General features: G+C 36.9%; 1 protein-coding gene across 1 annotated transcript in view; it reads left to right on the top strand.

Moving 5' to 3' along the window:
* Positions 1-12694: 12694 nt before the first annotated feature.
* CDKL5 (cyclin dependent kinase like 5) overlaps positions 12695-19316 on the top strand; it is an 84218-nt gene continuing 77596 nt past the window's right edge. Inside the window, 2 exon segments of the mRNA XM_068425456.1 lie at positions 12695-12772; positions 13309-13343. Of these exon segments, the coding sequence (XP_068281557.1) occupies positions 12709-12772; positions 13309-13343 (99 nt within the window). The 5' untranslated portion in view covers positions 12695-12708.

Raw genomic sequence — 19316 nt, 5'->3', positions numbered from 1 at the left:
TTCTGTATACTGGCTTTCTGCCAAAAAAAAAAGTACATACCCATAAGGTAACAATAACAAGTTTTATGTCTGTTTTACATTACAGGGAGCTAATTAGATTTATTCTTTTAAAACAATAAGAAAGCAGGCAGGGAATATAGCCTATTTTTTACCATTATTCAGTATTAACAATGGAGAAGAGAAGGTGGCTTCTAAAGTTGAGTACTTAATGCAAATTCATTCTCTTGCATAAGCTACAGAGCAATAGAACATAACACTGTCATTAAAACTGACTCATAGCATTCAACAGAAGGTGTGTTTCAAGTTTTAAAAATGCTAAGAGAATTACTGCAGTCTAGTAAATACCTTGCAGTGGGAGAAAATACTTTAGCTGTGATTTGTTGCAAAACGCTGTTGTGCAAATTGAAAGTATTTTGCTTTTTAAAAAAACCTGAGCATGCAAGCAGAGAAATGGTGTTATTCTGAACTACTAAGTATTTTGATCAGTTGAAAAATGGATGCAAATAGGCTATGAAATGCATTTAACACCCATGTTTGAAATTGCAGCTCAGGATGGAGACTCTTAACATTACTTGATTGTCTTTTAGTTCTGTTTATTGGGAACAGGAGGGATGTCTCCTGTACATCACAAAAATCTCTCTCTAGCAGTAGGTATTCAGCTGTGTAAATTGGTGGTTTAGTGGGTTGGGTTTGGTTTGGTTGGAGTTTTTTGGGATATGAGTAGATGGGAATAGGAAATGTATATCTAGCACCACGAGAGGTGTAAGTGTTAAACTTGCATTTAGATGGGTTTGGTATGCAGTCTCGGCAGCAAAGAAAGTGGTGTAATCCAAAGAAGATTACAAGAATTATTTCGGACTTTTTGTCTGAGTAAATAGCGTATACCCCATTCTACCTGGGTTACAAAGGAAGGTGGAGGTTACTCTTCTGTTGTTAGAAAGGCACAAAGAGAATGTTAGTGGAAAGAAATAATATGGTGCGGTTAAAACTGTGATCTTACATGTTATCTCCCTACCTATAGGGCAGCGGCTTCTTTGGCCGTGCGTGCAGGGTTGGGCACGGGGTCCGTGTGCTGATGCTTTGTGATTACTGCCTGTGATTGATGATGAAATGTCTTGATATGTGCCCATTCAGTTCTAGATTCTTGATGACCAATATTTAGGCCTGTCATTATATGTATATGGTTTTGTACAGCTTGCTTACTGCAAACCAGAAACAGCTGTTTCATCTCTTTGATTTGAAGAGTCTTTCACCTTGGAAGCTCCCTACCATTAGGTATGATTGAACTTCGGGAAGTTCTTTTTAATCCTCTGAGACATGGTATGCCTTATACTATTGCCAGCCCTTATTTTCTTAGGTTTTTTTACTTTCCTTTTACAGGAAATAAATAATAATGATATGCTGGGAGTAGACTTTTGTGTTCAGATCTCCCAAATTACTTCTATTTCCCTTAATGTTACAAGACTATTTGTACAAGAAGTGATATATTAGAAACAGGAAAGTCAGTTATGCAAATACTGACTTTTGGGTGCTGCAAGTCTGTATTTTTTTTTTGTAAGCTAATATAAATCTCAAATCTCATAATGAACTCATTGCTCATGCCTGAAGCATCTTCACCTTAGATTTTTTGTTTTCCTCTTTTCTTTCATTCAAGAACTTCCCCGTATGCCAGCTTTTCACTGTCTTCTGTGACTCCCTGGAATAGCTTTCCTTCTCTTCCTCCCTCACTCACCCTTCGTTCCCTTTGCCAGGGGCATTGCCTTCCCTCTTTTTTCCCGTTTCCTCCCCCCACCCTTCCCCCTCTATAATTAAACTTAGAAGACTCAAAGGACAGAGAAACGCATGAAGGATGAAAGTTGGGATTATGAGCTTTTTTTATTACCTTACCTTTGGTAGGCCTGCCAACATTGTTTACTGTTTAGATGCATCTCCCTTTTCTCAAGACCTGTTTTTCAGGTCCTCTTTTGGGTCACTTACATATCCAGACAGGCTTTCGCTGCCATGGGAATCTCCCATGCAAGAAGCCGTCAGCATACTGGAGAGAAGCTCTGTTGGCACTTGTGCAGCAGTCTGCATGGGAGAAAGACCATACACCTGCCACTTCCTATTTAGATTTAAATATTTTTCCATTGATACATAAACTTCTAATCTGGATGGTTCTTAACTTTAGATTATAGTGACTAACTAGTAAATACTAGTCTTTCTCTTCTTTTTTTTTTTTTTTTTGAGGTAGCTCATGCCTTTCAGTAGAAAACTCTTCTATTTAGTTTAGAGACACTTTTGTCAGAACAATAATGTTGACTAGGGCTATGGCATTCTTTCATTGGGCTTTTATTTTAAATACTAAACTTTTTGACAAAAATACTGGTTGAGCACAGTTGGTTGGATATGTATGTTTTGCTGGTATATTGGTGGTGGTGGATGAAGGTATAGAACAAATACAGGCTGCATTTGTGTTAAGAAAGTTTGTCTGAACATTCATACTTTTAATTATGAGGATAGTTGTCATGTTATGTGAGATTTAAAATGTCTTTTCTTTTAACTATTAAATGTAAACCACTAGGCTGAAATTGCAAAAGAAGCTATTACTTGATTGTATTTTTTAAAGTCATTAGGGAGGCGTCGTTTATTATTTAAAAAAAAAAAATTACTACCACATCCTGTTTCCAGAGATGAATGAAATTGCCTCCTAATGTTCTTGAAGTTTTTTCCTGAGTCATCTGGCGAGACTTTCATTTACCTCAAGACTCATATTTTACCACAGCAATTCTGTTCATGCAAAGAACCACTACCATAGCATGGTTTCAAATGTTACATCTTTATAACTTATTTTATAACAACACCCAGAGGCCTTCAACATAGCAAAAAAGTTTCTTTATCAAAGAGCTTAACATCTAATTAAAGACAAGATCCAAGAATGCATCTAACAGTTGAGATAACAGGAGAGGAAAACTGAACATCATAAGTGATTACGAGTCTTTGCAATTAGGTTTCATAATAGGGGTTTTGGAGTCCTTTAAGTTTGAGAAATAAAATAATAATCAGAATCTCATCTCTTCTAACACAGAATTAGAGATGCCAAGTTTAGAAAAGGCAAATAATTTTTCCACTGTAGCTTAAATTCATAGCATAAGGGGAAGGGTATATAGGGGGAAGTACTTCATGAATTTCAGTAGTTTTTCTCAAGCGGTCTATTCAAGGGACTAAGTCTCTGCAGTGCTCCAAGCCTGGTTGCAGGGTTCACATTCAGCCTTGCTGTGATCCACCTCAATCCTTGGATAGTATGTACAGGACGGCAGACTGTCAGCCTTCATAATTAGGTTACTAGTTTGTCAGTTTCCTTTCATCTTTATTAAAGATAGTTCTTCTATCGGTTTCCTCGTAGCAGAACTGCCCCTGCGTAGTAACGTACTAACACAAGTACGTGTCTGCCAACCTGAAGTTCACTTGCAGCTTTGCAATTTGAAGCATGATGGTGGCTCACTTGTTCTGAAAAAGGACTTCTGCCTTAGCTAATGCTCTGGTTGTTTTAAATCCACAACCACTAGATTTTATAAATTTTAAGCTGCCAAGCTCTGAACTATCCCAATTGTAGCAGTTTTATTTCATGCTGTATAAAATGAAAGGGGATCTTCTGATCATTGAAGAGATTTTTTGAGTACACATATTCAAAAGCCAGATAAAAATCACAACAGCCTGTTTTCCTCACCACCACCCAGTTTCACTATAATTTCAATAGAACTTAAATTTTGTGTTTAGGTAAAACAAATGGTACATGAATGAATATGAATGAGTGTTGCTCCGAGCATGTTTTTTCTTGTATACAGATGAACTCTTCATTAGTATCCATTCACTGATGCAGTTAGTGGTGGAGATAAGCATATGATCTTGTGCAAAAGATGATATTCTGGTCTTCGTTGCTTTTGCCTGACTCTATTTGCAAGTTGATTTTTGCTGCTTTTAGATGAAATCACTGAATTAAATTTGTGGGTTTCTTTCTGTATTTTTTTTTTCTCCGCTGGAAAGCTATTTATGCATCTTACAAATTGACTTGGTCACCTTAATAGATCTTCCAAATATGTTTGCAGTAATTTATGCAGGTGTCTGAAGTTCCCCTACCTGAAGGTGTTCTTGGTGGCTTAGCATGAGGGTATCTGTCGTAACAGCACAAGTTGATTTCTCTGTTGCTGTACTTTCGCTCCAGTGGATTTGCACTGAAGACAAAGTTTATTTCAGGGTTTTCAGTTTAATGTTCAGAGTACTTGCTAGAATTGCCCTTGGTACCTGATATATTGCTGCTGCTGCTTCTGTGGCACTGAAAACTCAAAGCTTTCATCCTCTGTTTCAAGGAAGCTTATGTTAATTGAACGAGGAATTATTGGGTTTTTTCCCTTTTTTTTTTAAACCTGGAATGTGGATCTTTTTTATTGAACTTCAGCTTATTATAATGGTCATAAGGTCTTAATGCAGTGTGAGCCACTTTAGAGATTAGTCTTCTTGACTTGGGTTTCACTTAATTGATTTATTCACCTGTGTAAGTTTAACAGATTTTTTCAACTAGGAAGTGTGGCAAACCTCACCTTTTATTTAAACATGGTTAGTGATCAGTTACTCTGATGGTAGACATAATAATAAAAAAATTATATAAAGTGTAAAAATAAGCACATTAAAATATTTTCAGTATTAATTGTACTTGCTGTTATCTCTGAAATATGTAAAATTGGAGCAAATGTCTTGCAATAGACTTTCACACATTGAAATAGTAGTAATATCTTCAAATTCAGATGAAACTTCATATGAAGAGATGTTTCTGTAGGTTTCCATTTCTTTGGGTTTTTTTTGAAGCAAGCTGCTTTGAGGTTGATGGAGTTAGTCTTTTTCTAGTTAAAGAGGAGGGTGGGGGGGGCAAGCAAACCCAAACAAAACAAAAAAAAACCCCAGCACTCCCCCCAAAATCTCCTGCTGTACACCATTTGCCCACCATGTGGTTTAATCACCTGTAATGACTTTTATGAAAGAAGAACCAATAATGAAAAAGCCTTTGAGTTGTTTCTTTAAATATGTTTCCTGCACATATGCTTGCATACTAATCTGAATTTATTCTTGAAATGACCTGTCTTTGGGTGTTAGGACAGTTAGTAATTGAGTGGCTTCTTTTTATCCTTTATTGAAAACTTTTGATGGCATTCTTTGCAAGGTTAATTTTGTAAAAGACGGATTATTTAAATAAAATGCCTCTGACTATTTGCCTGGAAAACACATCGAGAAGAAATGATAAATAATTTTTATAGTGTAATTAGAATGTAATTATATTCATTTGCATGTATTGTATTTTCTTATTAATTTAGTATTAAATTATGGGGGGCTCCCCCCCTCATATTTTTATATTTGTTCCATATCTTTGGTATGTCCTTTTAAAGGAAAAAGTGATTTCTTGGGGTTTTTTCTTTTTACTTCAGATAGTGAACCAGTAATCTGTATTTAATGATATGTTTGAAGATTACAAGGAAGAGTAGTCATTGTGGTTATTTTGATCTGCATTAGAATGCCCACAGAATTTATTATCAGCATTCATTTGCTATTTATAAATACTTTATATTCACCTTTACTTTTCTGTTCTCTTGTGAGAAAGCTCCATCCTGGCCAGAGCCAGTGCAGAGAGGAACATCTGACTCTTAGAATATGAATGGGACTTATTTTTAGAACAATGAAGACGGAACTGGGTTGGTAGGAGGGAGAAAGTTTGTCAGATTAAAAGAATTTTGGTCTTTTTTTGTTAGGAGATGGTCTTTTTAAATCACCAGTATGCTTTGTGTGTGCATATATGAAAGATTTGGTGGCTGATCCAGTTAGGAATGCATCAGAGGACTTTTTCCTAAGTGGCCAGGTCTCTGCATCTTTTGTTCTGTCTGCTGACAGCACGGTGGTAGAGGATTGCTGGTGCGGAGTCAGTGGTTGCAGCCATTGTGGAGAGGAACCTAGCAGTGTGGTTTTTGACAGTAGGCTGCCAGAGACTAGAGGGACCAGAGAGCATGATGGAAGAACTCAAGAGGCCCTTTCTTTCCACAAATACCCTGCTGAGCTCAAACTTCAGAGCAGTCCTTCAACTGACTGGCCGCTCAGTGCTTCTAGCGTGTTCCCTTAAAGATAATATATTGTACTTTTCTTGGACAGGAACTCCCTCTGCTCAAAACTTTTTCTGAATGTGCTTTTTCTTTTTTGTGGCAAAGGAGGAAGACATGCTCAACACTTCCCCCCCCCCGCCCCCCCCTCCTTCTTCTAAGCATGAATCTTCAAACACAAACGTGGGAATTGAGTCACAAAGTGAGTCCTCATGTGTAACTCTTTGAAAATAGTAGCTTTTTTTGGTAATTATTAAAGATGAAAAAGCTATGCCTGTAATATTATTTTATAGCCTGGGGATTTAAAGTCCCTGGCAAATTGTCAAAGATAATATGGGACTAAACAGTAAGCAATATGACACATGAATATAGGATATTACTGGAGACTGGTATTCTGAGAAGAGAGAAGGGAAGATTAAAATGAAAGAACCAGCTTCTAAGGAGACCACTACAGATACTGTGTCAGATAAAGAAATATTAGCTTCTTCCACAGGAAGATATTCTATTATGAAATAAGTCCTTCTTTTATCTTAAAAAAAAAAAATATATTTTTTTTTTCCTTGCCCCCCTTTGCCTAATGGTATCTCAGCAGAAGTGTGCTTTTACTTTAACTACAAATGTTGGGCATTTCCATTTGGTAGAAGTGAATGCAGGTGTCAAGCTCTTTGTGCCAGATGAAACTGCGAAGGCTTTGGATTTAATAAATTGCTGTTGAGAGTGTTATCCTCTGAACTCTGGTTGTTTTTCTGCAGAGCTGCTACAGGTAGGGCGAAGACTGCCCACCATACATAAGGACCAGCATAAACTGCGTAAGAAGCTGTCACACCCACAACAGACGTATTTGTTAAGGTTCTTATTGGAGGAGAAGACTAAAATGGAAGCAAAATTGTCTTTCCTGTCCTCCTGTTATGAGTCACAGGAGCTGCTTTTGTGCTCAACGCCTTGATAATCAGTCTGCTTATTTGTCACTACTGTCTTAGAAGCATCCTACCTAGGCACCCACTCTTTTGAGTTGGCCACAGCTGTTAGAGAAGCTCATAAATCCTGTGTTTTAACTCTGAGAAGTGAATTTAGTTCATATATCCAGGATGAGCTGAAATTTTTTGAATCTGTTCATAACATGGAGGCATGCTGCGTTTTAGGCCAGTTATGTGATGATGAGTTCCCTTGATGTATAACTCATCCAGATGAGCTTTCAGTTTTCAGTTATTTAAAAAAAAAAAAAAAAAAAAAAGGCAAAAAAACTCCTCCAAAAACCAACAACAGTGAAGTCAAGTTCCAATGTTGATATTAACAATGTCAGTAAAAGCTTGCTGGAGCTGAAGTTTAAAACCTGTGAGCTTCTGCAAGCAACCTTGGTGTTTTGCTGTTACATAATTTTTTCAAATTTGACAGTTTTCTAAATTTTGTATTTCTTTTCACCAGCTGTCCTTTTCATTCCTAATTTTCTTTTTTATGAGCAGAGGAGGATAGATTGAAGCTTAGAGTCTGAAAAATGGCTTGCATAATTGCAAGTTCTTTTTGCTTTTTATCTCCTCTTCAGCTTTTTATTTTTTCAACTCCCACATTGTGGGTTTCTTCATATTATGAAATGTTGATGGCTCTTCCTCCAGAACCTTGTTCTGTTAGAATGTCTACTGTCACTCCATAACATGGGAAAACAAGGGGTAGATTTTTCCAAATGCAGGAGTGAGACTGGCAAAACTTCAGTAGCAATATGATTGTGTCCTTTTTTTTTTTCCTCTCCATTCTTAAAGTCGTAATGTTACTACTAGCTGCCTCCTCACAGCCATTCAAATATTGAATTGGTTCTTCCTAATCTGTAATTCCTCATAATACTCCTGGCACATTTTTCTGGATAAATAAATCCTGAAAAATTTCTCCAGCTATTTTCTTAACTCCATCACTTGTATATTCTGCTGTGAATCAGGTGCTTGTAACTTTAATTAGGGATTTCCTGGAAAATCTCAAGAAATGGAACTACGGATATAAAGGGGAGGAGAAGGAAGAGGTGCTGTAGTAGTGATACATCATGACTAATAGAGGCAGTTAATGCTTCCTTTCATGTGTGTACCTTGTACGAGCAAGACGTGCCAGGGTTTGGATTAATGAGTAACCATCAAAGACGTACTTACATGGTATAAGTTTTTACGTCTATTTACTGACCCACTGTTTTGTTAGTGAGCAGATGAAAATGTACCCAGCCTCTAGAAATTCTTAATTTTATCTTTTCAGTGAGTACAAATAATAAATAAATAAAAAGTTTAAGTTTACTTCTTGTTTTAGGAGAGTAAGAGGAGTGTATTACCTACTGGCAAGAAGCTTGTTTAAAAGCTAACGGATGACTTTGAAGTCAATTAGAAGTTTCTAACTGACTTCAGCAGGGTGCAAATTGCACTCTTGATGTATTAAATGAACTGTATACTTGATATACAATATACTGATACACAAATCTAACTGTATTTCCCGAACAGTTCTGTTTCTCCAGATTTTGTGAAGACAAATATCTACCTCAAGTTTTTTATAATTCTCACTAAACGTCTCTACTATGTAAGAAGTACTTCCTGCCCTTCCCACCCCCTGTCCCCAGCTATTGATAATTCTGAAATAATGAATAGCATTTTTATTTAGGATTGAAGCCTTGGAGTGGGTGGTTAAGTTGGATGCTTTTGGGTGATGCTCTAGAATTCTTAATGGTCATGAAGGGAAAAGGAATTGCGGAAGAGCTAGGGTTTTTCCCCATTGTTTTAATTGAAATGCAAATTTAGGTACCATAATGCTGTAATAGTCTGCATGTTCACTCCTAGAATGTTTATATGGTTTTTGGTTTTTACATGTAAGCCTTACATGCAGTTGCAAAACAACGATGTTTGTATTAAAATCTCACACTGTTATAGTTCTGGATTAAGTGAAACTAATTTGTTCTTGTTCATTTCATGATGTTTCATCTTGCTGAACTGACTCTGTGTTTTGTGGAATGCCATGGTAACATTGAGACCATCTTAGAGATCTGTTGGTTTAATTCATAAGTTGTTGATATGTGTGAATCTGGCTGCCTCAGAAAGGGATGTTAGGAGAATGAGTGCTATTTCCCTACTGAGAACCTTTGAGAGGTAAAGAATGGCCTTGTTTCCTCTTCTGCAAGGGTTATCATTCTAGCCAGCAGGCAACTTATTAAAACAGACCTATATGGTGCTCAGTGAAAAGAACAAAATTGTGGTTGCTATTCATAAGGTTTTCCTTGCTATTTCCAGTGTTCAGCTTGAAAGAATCCAGCCTATCTTCACTAAGTTACAAAATAATGTAATTCTTGCTATGGATAACTTTCTTGAAATTACTTTTTTTGCTTAAAACTTCTAGATTTTATTTTTTCTTTATTTTTTTATTACAGTTACTCACTCTGCCATTCAGAAGAATCTGTCTCATTCATACAGTTTAAGTTCATGTTACCAGATTTCCTGCAAGAATCAATGATTTAAAAAAGTCTTAACAAGGCCAGTGCCTTCCGAAGAGCGGAAACATTTCAGAAAGTTCAGTGGGTGCTGCCACTAAGCAAGTATTTTCAGTAGTTTCTTTTCAATCTTTCAGGAGCTTTTGAAAGCAAAGATCTCAAACAAGTGTATACGTCTTGTCTAGGCATGAGATGCGTCTAGCTAGTCTGAGTTCGCTAATGTTGCAGGGGAGAAACAGTTTGAATTACTGCCCTGCTTGAGGAAATGTGGCAAAAGAGCTGGGGCAAAAAGTGTTTGGGTATGAATCCATACTACTGCTGCATGCCACTTGTCATCTTTTCATTAGCTCTCCTTTTCATTTCAAGATTAGGTTCTCATGAAGTGCTCTCAGCAGAGTTGTGCATGCAGGTGACTCTGGAGCTAGCACAGAAGAGGTGGGTCACTCAGGGGCAGTTTTCTTTTGGGAGTCCCCTTGTATGTGCATCTGTATTACCTTAGCTGTCAGTCATGATGCACTTTGGGGGGGAATTGGAGGAGCTGGCTTGTGTGTTTCTTTGGGCCAGTTGAAGTGTATCACTGATGGTGAATGAACATCGATAAGTGAGTTGACAGGCTTTTACCTTTAGGGAATTACATGTGAATGCTGCTGTAGGTGCCTTGCGTCCAGCAGCACCAGTGTAACAAGTGGATCAGCTTTCTGTGGCTCTTATTTTTAATTAAGTGAAAAGGGAAACTACATGATCAGTGGGGAGAGGATGTAGTACGGAATTTCAGAAAGGAAGGTCAACTGCCTGCAAATCTAACCTTTCTTCCTGCCCACCCCCCAAAGGATATGTACTGAATACACTTGCAGAAGTCTTAAAAATAGAAAAATAAAAATAGCGGACCGCAAGCTGCAGGCCTGTATAGTTTTAAGTAGTTTATGAGAAATTTAGAAATTATGAATGAAGGAAAGAGGAAACCACATCTAACGTTCTTGTTGAGTTGTTGATACATTATTTCATGAGCTTTTTCACTGTGTTGTCATAGATCCAAAAAGTATTGTGTGGTCTAAGGCAGAATGACACTGTATGGTAATAACATTAGCAGATAAGTAATGAATGTTATCACAAACTAATTTCTGGAAAGACTTATCAATGAATAATGCTGGGAACTGAAGTAGCGGATGTAATGATGTTACTGAATAGCGCTAATAGAAAACAGAATATATCTTCTCTGTTTCTTTCGGACAAGTATTTTTGCTGTTCTGAATGTGGCTGACCTGTTCACTTGTGTCTTGCTTATATTATGGCATTAATGGTTCTCTCAAGGTCTCTGTAGTGGTGTTTCTGTCACTCGGCTGCAGCGTGGGGACAGCTAGCTGTGCCCGTGTGCCTGGCACCAGCCTGTTTCAATAGGAAGCCGAAGCAGCTCAGTATGGGCTCTGTTCTCATGCTGATGGGTGCAACTGAGCAGATGCTCCTGCTTTTCCAGGAGCCCCTTTCTCAGTTTGTTACTGTAACCAGAAAGCCTGGGCAAACAGTTCAAAGGCTTTTGTGAGAAAGAGATGCCAAATGAGACAGGAGGAGAGTGTGTGGAAGGGAAAGGAAAGGGTATTTTATACAATTCTCAAGTGAAGAAAAAATTGATTAATTAAAACAGTAAATTAAATCACTGAAATAATCTATTAAAGAGTGAGTAACTTTTTTTTAAGAACAAAACCAAACAAAGCCCCTAACCATCCCTTTAATTTGGAAGTCGCTGCTTTATTTTCAAAGTTTGTTTCCAAAATACTGTGGTTGGTTAACTCTGAAGTTGCTTCTAAATTAACAAAACCCTCCAAATTATCTCCCCATGTCTTGCTGAGGCTAGTGTCGCTGTGATTTCCCTCCAACCCCGAGTCGTCCTTTTTGTTATACGTGACATAGTCCACAGGGCTTTTGGCCGGCACCCCTAGCTTATGGTGAAATAGCAATGAGAATTCCTGTTTGTGTGAGATGAAGATAAATAATGGGGTCACACTCACCCATTACATACAAGTTAATTAACTGAATTAACTTCTATCCTGCCATCGTGTTCCTCATGAGTATTCCTGTTCTTGGAGCACTCAACTGTGGAAATGACATATTTCTGATTCACGGTGGCACTATTTTAGCCTCTTTCCCATTTTTGAATGTGGGGATGTATGCCTTTAATATTGGGGGGAAAATATGCAGTCTGAATGAGCAAAACCAAACTTTGGTGTGTTTAGTTTATCAGATTTCTAAGATTATAGGAGAGATGTGTTGAGCCTAAAACAGACAGACACAAAAAACTTTGTTCTTTTTGCTTTGTTATAGTTGCTTGATTTGACAGGTTACTTCAATGTTTGGAAAACATGGAAAAAAAACCTTTGAAACTTTTCTTGTTTATTACACTTCCATTAAATAAGCTGATAATGGAAATAATTCTCTAAATCTGATTGCTAGTCAGTCTAGCAAATAATTTCCTTTATTTTCTTAAACAATCACAGAAAATAGTAGCAGAAGACTATTTTCTATTTTCTAGAGTTCTTTTCACCTTATCCTTCGTTACAGTAGACAGATAATAAATTGAGTAAACACAATTTGTTTTTATACCTAGCTGTCAACATACACCAAACTGAGAACATAAGTAGTTATAGGTGTATTTTTGCTCATTGAGGTAGTTCCTATCACCTTTTTTGTTTGCTTCTGTCCTGTAGAAAACTTTATATTAGTTAGTTATTATTGTAATAGACATCCTAAGTATGAGATTATAAGGCCAGCTGTTCTGTCAGATATATGTTCTCAATAGGTTCTGTCCATTATACATGCTGCTAAGCTCTCTTGATCATAAAATGTAGATGTAAATTAATTGTCTGTTACAATTGTTAGACAAAATTGGTATGATGTATATATACCACTGTTCTCTCTTACTGGAATAAAACAAAGTACTAATTACATTATTTTTCTCTTCTTTCTCCTAGGAAGCTACTGACTGCTTAGAAATTAAGAAAGGGTGTAAGAAGTCTGGTTGATCAAAGTGGATTTTTTTTTTTCCCCAAGAGCCTTTTCACAATTGCCTTTTGCAAAATCTTTGGACGATTCCCATTGTGCCATGTTTTGTGGCTCTCACCGTAAGAGGAATTTGTCTTGATGAAGATTCCTAACATTGGTAATGTGATGAATAAATTTGAGATCCTTGGGGTTGTAGGTGAAGGTAAGTAGTATCTTAATAAAAAATGAATTAGAATTTTATATAGATTTGACTTAGTTCTGTTGATGGAAATAAGTTTTCATTTAGAAAATACTGCTTGCATGCAAATCTTAAGAAACATCAGTTTATTCTCTACAGCTCCTTCTAATGCCATTCTCAGATGGAAGGAGAAGTTTGGAAGATGAAAGAAAAAAGAGAAATGGGACAGTTCTGTGTTTTGGGAAGGAGGTGTTTGGTATTTTTAAAGTTTACTATAGTAATTCCTCTGTAGTGATAGTGGGGAGATGTAAGTTATCAAACTTCTCTGCAAGTGTATTTAAAAATAATTTCAGCATTTTAAAATCCATTTACTTTCAAGCAATTTTTATAAAATTGTTTCAGTGCTCAGAAATTTAGTACAGTACCTGTATGTGCAAGTTCTGGATAATAATACTGGTAACAATATTATTTCTATAGCCAGGAGATGACTGAAGACTGTTTTATCTTGCTGCTTTTTTTCCTGTTTTGAGATGGTTTATCTCTTTTCTTCTTTGTTTCAGGAGCCTATGGTGTTGTACTTAAATGCAGACACAAGGCAAGTAAATTGCTTTAAGTCAGATAAATATTTGTATTTGAGTGAAACAATGACTTTTGATGAGAACTGAGATGTTACTATGTATGAGGTATGGCAGCTGGAGTGGGCTTTTCCTTGTAGTCAGTTATTCAGTTTTTTAATTGCAATACTGTCAGAGGAAATGACTACATCTAGTACCAAACCTCCATTTTTTGGTGTTTAATATTTGTCTGAAATATATGAAGTATTACTAATGTTTCATTAACCTCAACTAAGAAAGTTTTTAAAAAAGAAAAAAGTTGTTTTGGAATGCAGGTTACGCTCAAGCAGTCTCAATTAGAATGTCAAATTAATTGCCAAATACTGCTGTATAAGCACTTACCTGTCTTGGGGCAGGCAGAGGGAGTGGGATCCATGTGGAATTTCTACAGCTGTTGGAGAATCAAACTGCAGTAAGAAAGCACTGACTTTTATGCTTGTTGATTTAAATTTGGGAGAGGAAGAACTAAAAAAGGAAAGAAAAAAAAACCTGTTTCAGACAAAAAAGTCGTCTGGCAACCTCTTTACACTATTTTAACTACTGTGTAGTTGGATATATCTGAACTTGCTGCTCATCAACAGGGAACTCTAACATGAACTACTTTGCTGTCTTTGGAACTGCAGTGTAGTCATATAACCAAATAATTTCTACTTCTCTGAAGCAAAACATTTCAGAATCATAGAATAATTTGTAGTAATTCAAGAATATGTAAAAGTTTTTGTATGTAGTTCATACCTTTTTCTAGAAAAAAGTTAATGCTGTGCAGAGGACCTGTGTTCCTGCAGTGGGTTTTAACACATAGAGACTTTTACACGGGACATATAGTTATATTTGGAGTGGCTTACACTATTATACTGCCTTAAAGTTAAAAAAGGAAAAAAAAAAAATAGAACTTGGAAAGATCCTATCTCAAGCTGAAGCCTTGTCTGGCTTGGGGGAGGCTATCGTTCAACAGAATGACTTTAGTAAATTGGATATTTTTGGATAGTTACGGGATAATAATTCAGGGTGAATAGTCTGAGAGCACCTGCGCAGTGACAATGCGGTTTATACTAGGCAACTCTCTTCTTTATGGAAGGTAACCTCACCGAGACTCAAGAAGTTTCTAGGATTTCCTGCGTTGCTAAGTGAAATTTAAGCTCTGCGTGTCTCTAGTCGTGTCCTCATCTGGAAGAGTTCAGCACTCTAAAAGTATAGTATAATGGCAGGGTAATCTGTTGTCCAAGTTCCTATAAGAATACCTTACAGTGTACCAGATGACTAGAAAGGAAAGGCTTTGCTTTAGCAGAGGGAAGTGCTTCTTCCTACAGCCTGTGTAAGGACGCTGAGTGGCTTGTGAGGATCTAAATTTTTGGGTAGTCACACCATTTTTTTTTCTGCATCTTCAAGCTTAATGGAAACAACTGTATTGAAGTTCTAAAGCAAACGTATTTATTAAAGCTTCTAGCAAGTGGGTTTACCAAGACCTAGGGTTTCCAGTATTTGGAGACATGAAAAAAAAGGTGAGGTATGTTGCTATTTTAAGCTTACTGATTTATGATTCTCACTCACTTAAAACCAGCTGCACCCAACCTCTAAGAACAGATGACTTTAGGGGCTATCTGTTTTACTAAAAAAGAGTAACTATCTAAAAGTTAAACTTGACATACATCTTTTTTCCCGTCCTGCCTCTGGCTGTTTGTCGTCATAACTTATTCCTTTTACACCTTGGTAAAATATATTGACAGAGACCTGTCCCCACCTCTTTTGCAAAGCACTGCACAGATTCAGCGCAGACATGTCCTGCTTGTTGCCTAGATATGCAAGGTTTGTTAAGAAAACATTTAATAATTGCCACAAGAGTTAAGTTCATGTTTAATTATAGGCATCATCATAAATAGAATTATTTTCTAGTTTCTACTTTTTTGATGGATTTAATTATTTTTTAACTTGGCTTATTCCTTTAAATATGGAGGAGAAGTGGCTATAAAGGAAGAGAGCTGGAGGGACAGTATGAATTGGAGCTTGAGGATGTGAAAAGATGCTGCCTGTTTGCTCCAGATCCAGACAGAAAAGATCCAAATTATAGAAAGAAATTTTAAGGCTCTAATATTGATCATTGACTGGAATGAACATGATACAACTGAAGTTGTAGAGGGACACCCTCCTAATGGGAAGGGAAAGGGAGGAAGAAAAGGGGAAAAGGTTCTAATTCCTGCTACCTTCAAAGACGTGATAAACTAAATGGGTGGGTTTTAGATGAGGCCTAAAACCAGTCACTAATTAGCTCAAAATGGGAACTTCTACCAAACTATGATAACAAAGATTGTGCATTAAGAAAAGTTACTTGTAAACAAAGGAAGAAAAAAAAAAACATGTTGCAGGATGGTATGTGTAGCTGTTCTCCTTGATCTGGAACTGTTTTTTAGTACAACTTTCCTACTTGTACAGGAAAACAAAGATTTAATTCACTTCCATGAAGCCTTAACAGAATTTCCTAGAAATGCAAGGAGATGTGGGGTTTTTTACTGTTTGGCTGCTGATGGGCATCCTTTTTTTAGTATGGATGAAGAAAGAAAGAAGTTCTTCCACATGATCTGTCTGCAGGTAGCACAGTTGAACTTGGAGTGCATTACATAGTAAGTCTATTCAGCATCACATAAGAAGTCCAGAAACAGCATAAAAAACTCGAGACTGTTGCAGCATTTTTAATCTATGTATGGTATATACCAGGCCATCCTTGGTCATGTTCCCTCAGTATGTACTGTTTTTCTTTTTGTGCAAAGCTGGCAATTATGTGTAAGTATTTTAATGCAGGAGTATTTATTTTCATCTTTATAAATAGTAGCAACATGCCAGGATCAAATTCTCAACTATTGTAAGTCAATGTATTTCCATTGTATTGGTGAGAGGGTAAGTTTTGTGTGAAATGAGGAGCTGGTCCCTAATTGCAACAATTTTCTGACATATAATCCACTAGTGCTTCGACAAATATGTAGCTTTTTGCCCCAGTGCATTTCATTGGCATGTGTATATGGATTTAAATTGGAGAGAATGGCATAAGGAACAAATAACCTTGTCATTATTAGATGTGTTTTTTCTTTGCTAAGGGAACATTATCAGGAAAGCTAAAGTAGCTCCTCTAGAATGACTGTGTTTACATTATTATACAGCATGTTTTTTTCACAAATCCTTTATTGCTTATTTTTCTTTGTGCATAAAGATTACTTGTTTATCTGGGTTTTTTTCTAATGTGAAGCTAATACAAATAATGTTGAGATAAAGCAGCTCTGATGTTCTGGAAAGCTTTTTCCTTTTTTTTTTTTTTTTTTTTCTTTTAATGACTTTTCATAAGGAAATACACTGGAGTACATTGTGTTTGAGAATACTGGAAATACATTTTATTTTCACAAACTATTAAAATAGGCTGTCTTGGCTTATTTACTGGATCTTGACTATCTTTTCTGAAAAGAAAAACCACCTGAACTGTTCAGCGGTGTCAGAGATCATGGCTGAGGAAAAGAATCTTTGCTTATGTTTAAGCCTTGTCAAATATTTGTCCTTTAAATAAAACCACTATTCCCTTTACTTTGCTATGTGGGCTTGCAGCTTCATGCAGAGTTATCCTTTGCTAATAGGAACTTAGGAACAAGTATTAGGAGGACTCTGACATCAGATGCAAAGCTAATAGGACAATATTGTGACTTAAAAATCAACAAAATGATAGGAAAGTGCTGTAGGAAAGCCGTAGGTGTCCAAAGACAGGCACACTGAAGAAAGAAGCGTAGAGGAAAAAATTAAGCTGAAAGTCTGTGTGAAAAGGGAATGTATTGATACACTGTGAGATAATAAGCTGTGTATATAGGGGAGATTGTTGAGAATTGTAGCTGCAAGTAGGAGGAGTTTGTAGAAATGAGGTGAATACATCCTTGGATGACTGAGATAAGTGGAGACTGTGTCTAAGTAGACAAGATGATGACATTGAACAGAGGGTCATTCATTAGAATGAGTCAGAGCTCGCCACTGGGCTAGGCTGGAGAGGAGAAAGGATTCATACTAGCAGGCAGTCAAACCATAGCTGTTCTGCTAATGCTGTGTGTCTAGTTTGAAAGCAGTGATTCTAATTTCTGCTTTAGTTCCCATCTGCAGAGCATGCATAGTGGTTTACTTTATCTAGGCCAGGGTTTTATCAGTGTTCAGTTGAGTGTTTGAGAAGGACTCGGATGCAAGTCTAAAAAAAAAAAAAGTAATTTCGTTTCTTCAGAGCAGGATTTCATTATTATCCATTAAATAAGGAATAGACTGCATCTTAAGAAATGAGCATGAAACACCTAGACACCTAAAGCTGATCATTATATAAATAACAAAGTGTTGTAGCTGATGGTTTTCCACTTTTAGACCTGCTGGTGTGGGGAGCGGGCAGAAACTTGCAGGAAAAAACACTGAAAATATGCAAAAAGGAAGATACCTGTATACATATATTTGTACGTATAAATTATGAGGGGTTTTTAGGCTAGCTAGGTGTGCTGGAAGGTGTGTGATGGTGCAAATTCTCTAAAAGCACAAAAGAAATTTATGTAAACCTCCTAGACTTATCCTTTCTTTTGCTATGTGCTCTGTGTTATTAGAGTCCTTGGAGTCTAAGGGGATGCAGTTTAATGATTTAGAAATTTAATGCCAGTTGTTCTTGTATGTACAACATCTCCTGCCTAATAAGATGTTTTTTCCCGTTCTTTTATTTTAAAACTATGTCTGGTTTTGGTTGTTCTTTATTGTATGAGACATTTTTAGACCTTTTTCTTTAAGATAAACACCACTGAATTTCCTTATTAAAAACAAACAAAAAGAAACCTTAGTTTACAGAATCATTTGGCTACTTCAGTGCATTGAAGAATAATGAAGAATAACCTTTTTAATAGGTTTAATACTTCCAGGCAATTTCCTCTTAGCCTAGTATTTAATTTTGTCCTGTTTGAGCCTTCAGTAATACTCTTGCATTGTCTTCAGATAAGTTTTGTGTGTGTCTCAGAATATCTGAAAGAAATATTTACTGACCTCTTAAAGAAAGGTATAGTTTACTCAGTAGAAAATATAATGGATATGCATATATAACAGAATCATTAGATTTCATTTGATTACCTCAGCCTTTTCCATGCCTTTTATTACTCGATGCCCTACTGACCAGCAGGGTCACAGTTTCCTTAGTTTTCCCTTTGAAACCAATGTTCTTCTGTTCCTCCAGGTAGCCCATCTCCACTTCTGCACTCTTCACACCACTTGTTTGTGTTTGAGCTCAGTCAGGAATTCCTCATTTACCAATGCTGACCAACCTGAGAAACTTTTCTCAGCTTACTGCCTGTTGGAGTGGGCCATTCCTGTGCTTTTTGAGGAAGTCACCCGTGACAGCCAGCCCTTCTAGACCCCTTTACCCTCTAGGGCTTTCTCTGAGCAGATCCTTCAACAAGGTGAAATCTGTTCTTGTGAAGGTCCAGGGCTGTAATTCTGCTGTCCCATCTTGCTTAGTTCTTTCAGGGTCTTAAATTCCACTATATCATGGTGTTTTGCATCAGGAGATGCTGGTCTGTTGTAATCCCAGTAAGAAAGGTACTCAGACTCTGTAAATTGTCATTTAAAGTGCTATTTCTTTATAGTGCTAGCTTTAATAGACTAAAAATGACATAGGTGATCTTACATGCCTTTAGATGCTGGGAACCTTGAGTCGTGCAGCATCAAATGGGCCTCTGATCAGGGTGCAGCATACTGTGCAGACCATGTCTGTAAGAAGGGGTTACCCCATTTTCATTATTCAAGCTATTATAGGATTTTCTTACAAGAAAACTCTATTAATCATTTATACTGTCAAACAGAATGGATGTTGATGTGAGAACTTCTTGCTGTACTTTTAGATTAAAGGCAAGGCCATGCAAGTGATGTAAGCGCAGGTGCTGAGCAGGAGCTGCCTGCAGCTCCCGAGA

Source organism: Nyctibius grandis, chromosome 2, assembly GCF_013368605.1.
Source record: "Nyctibius grandis isolate bNycGra1 chromosome 2, bNycGra1.pri, whole genome shotgun sequence".
Taxonomy (NCBI): domain Eukaryota; kingdom Metazoa; phylum Chordata; class Aves; order Nyctibiiformes; family Nyctibiidae; genus Nyctibius; species Nyctibius grandis.
This window is presented reverse-complemented; position numbering and strand designations above follow the sequence as displayed.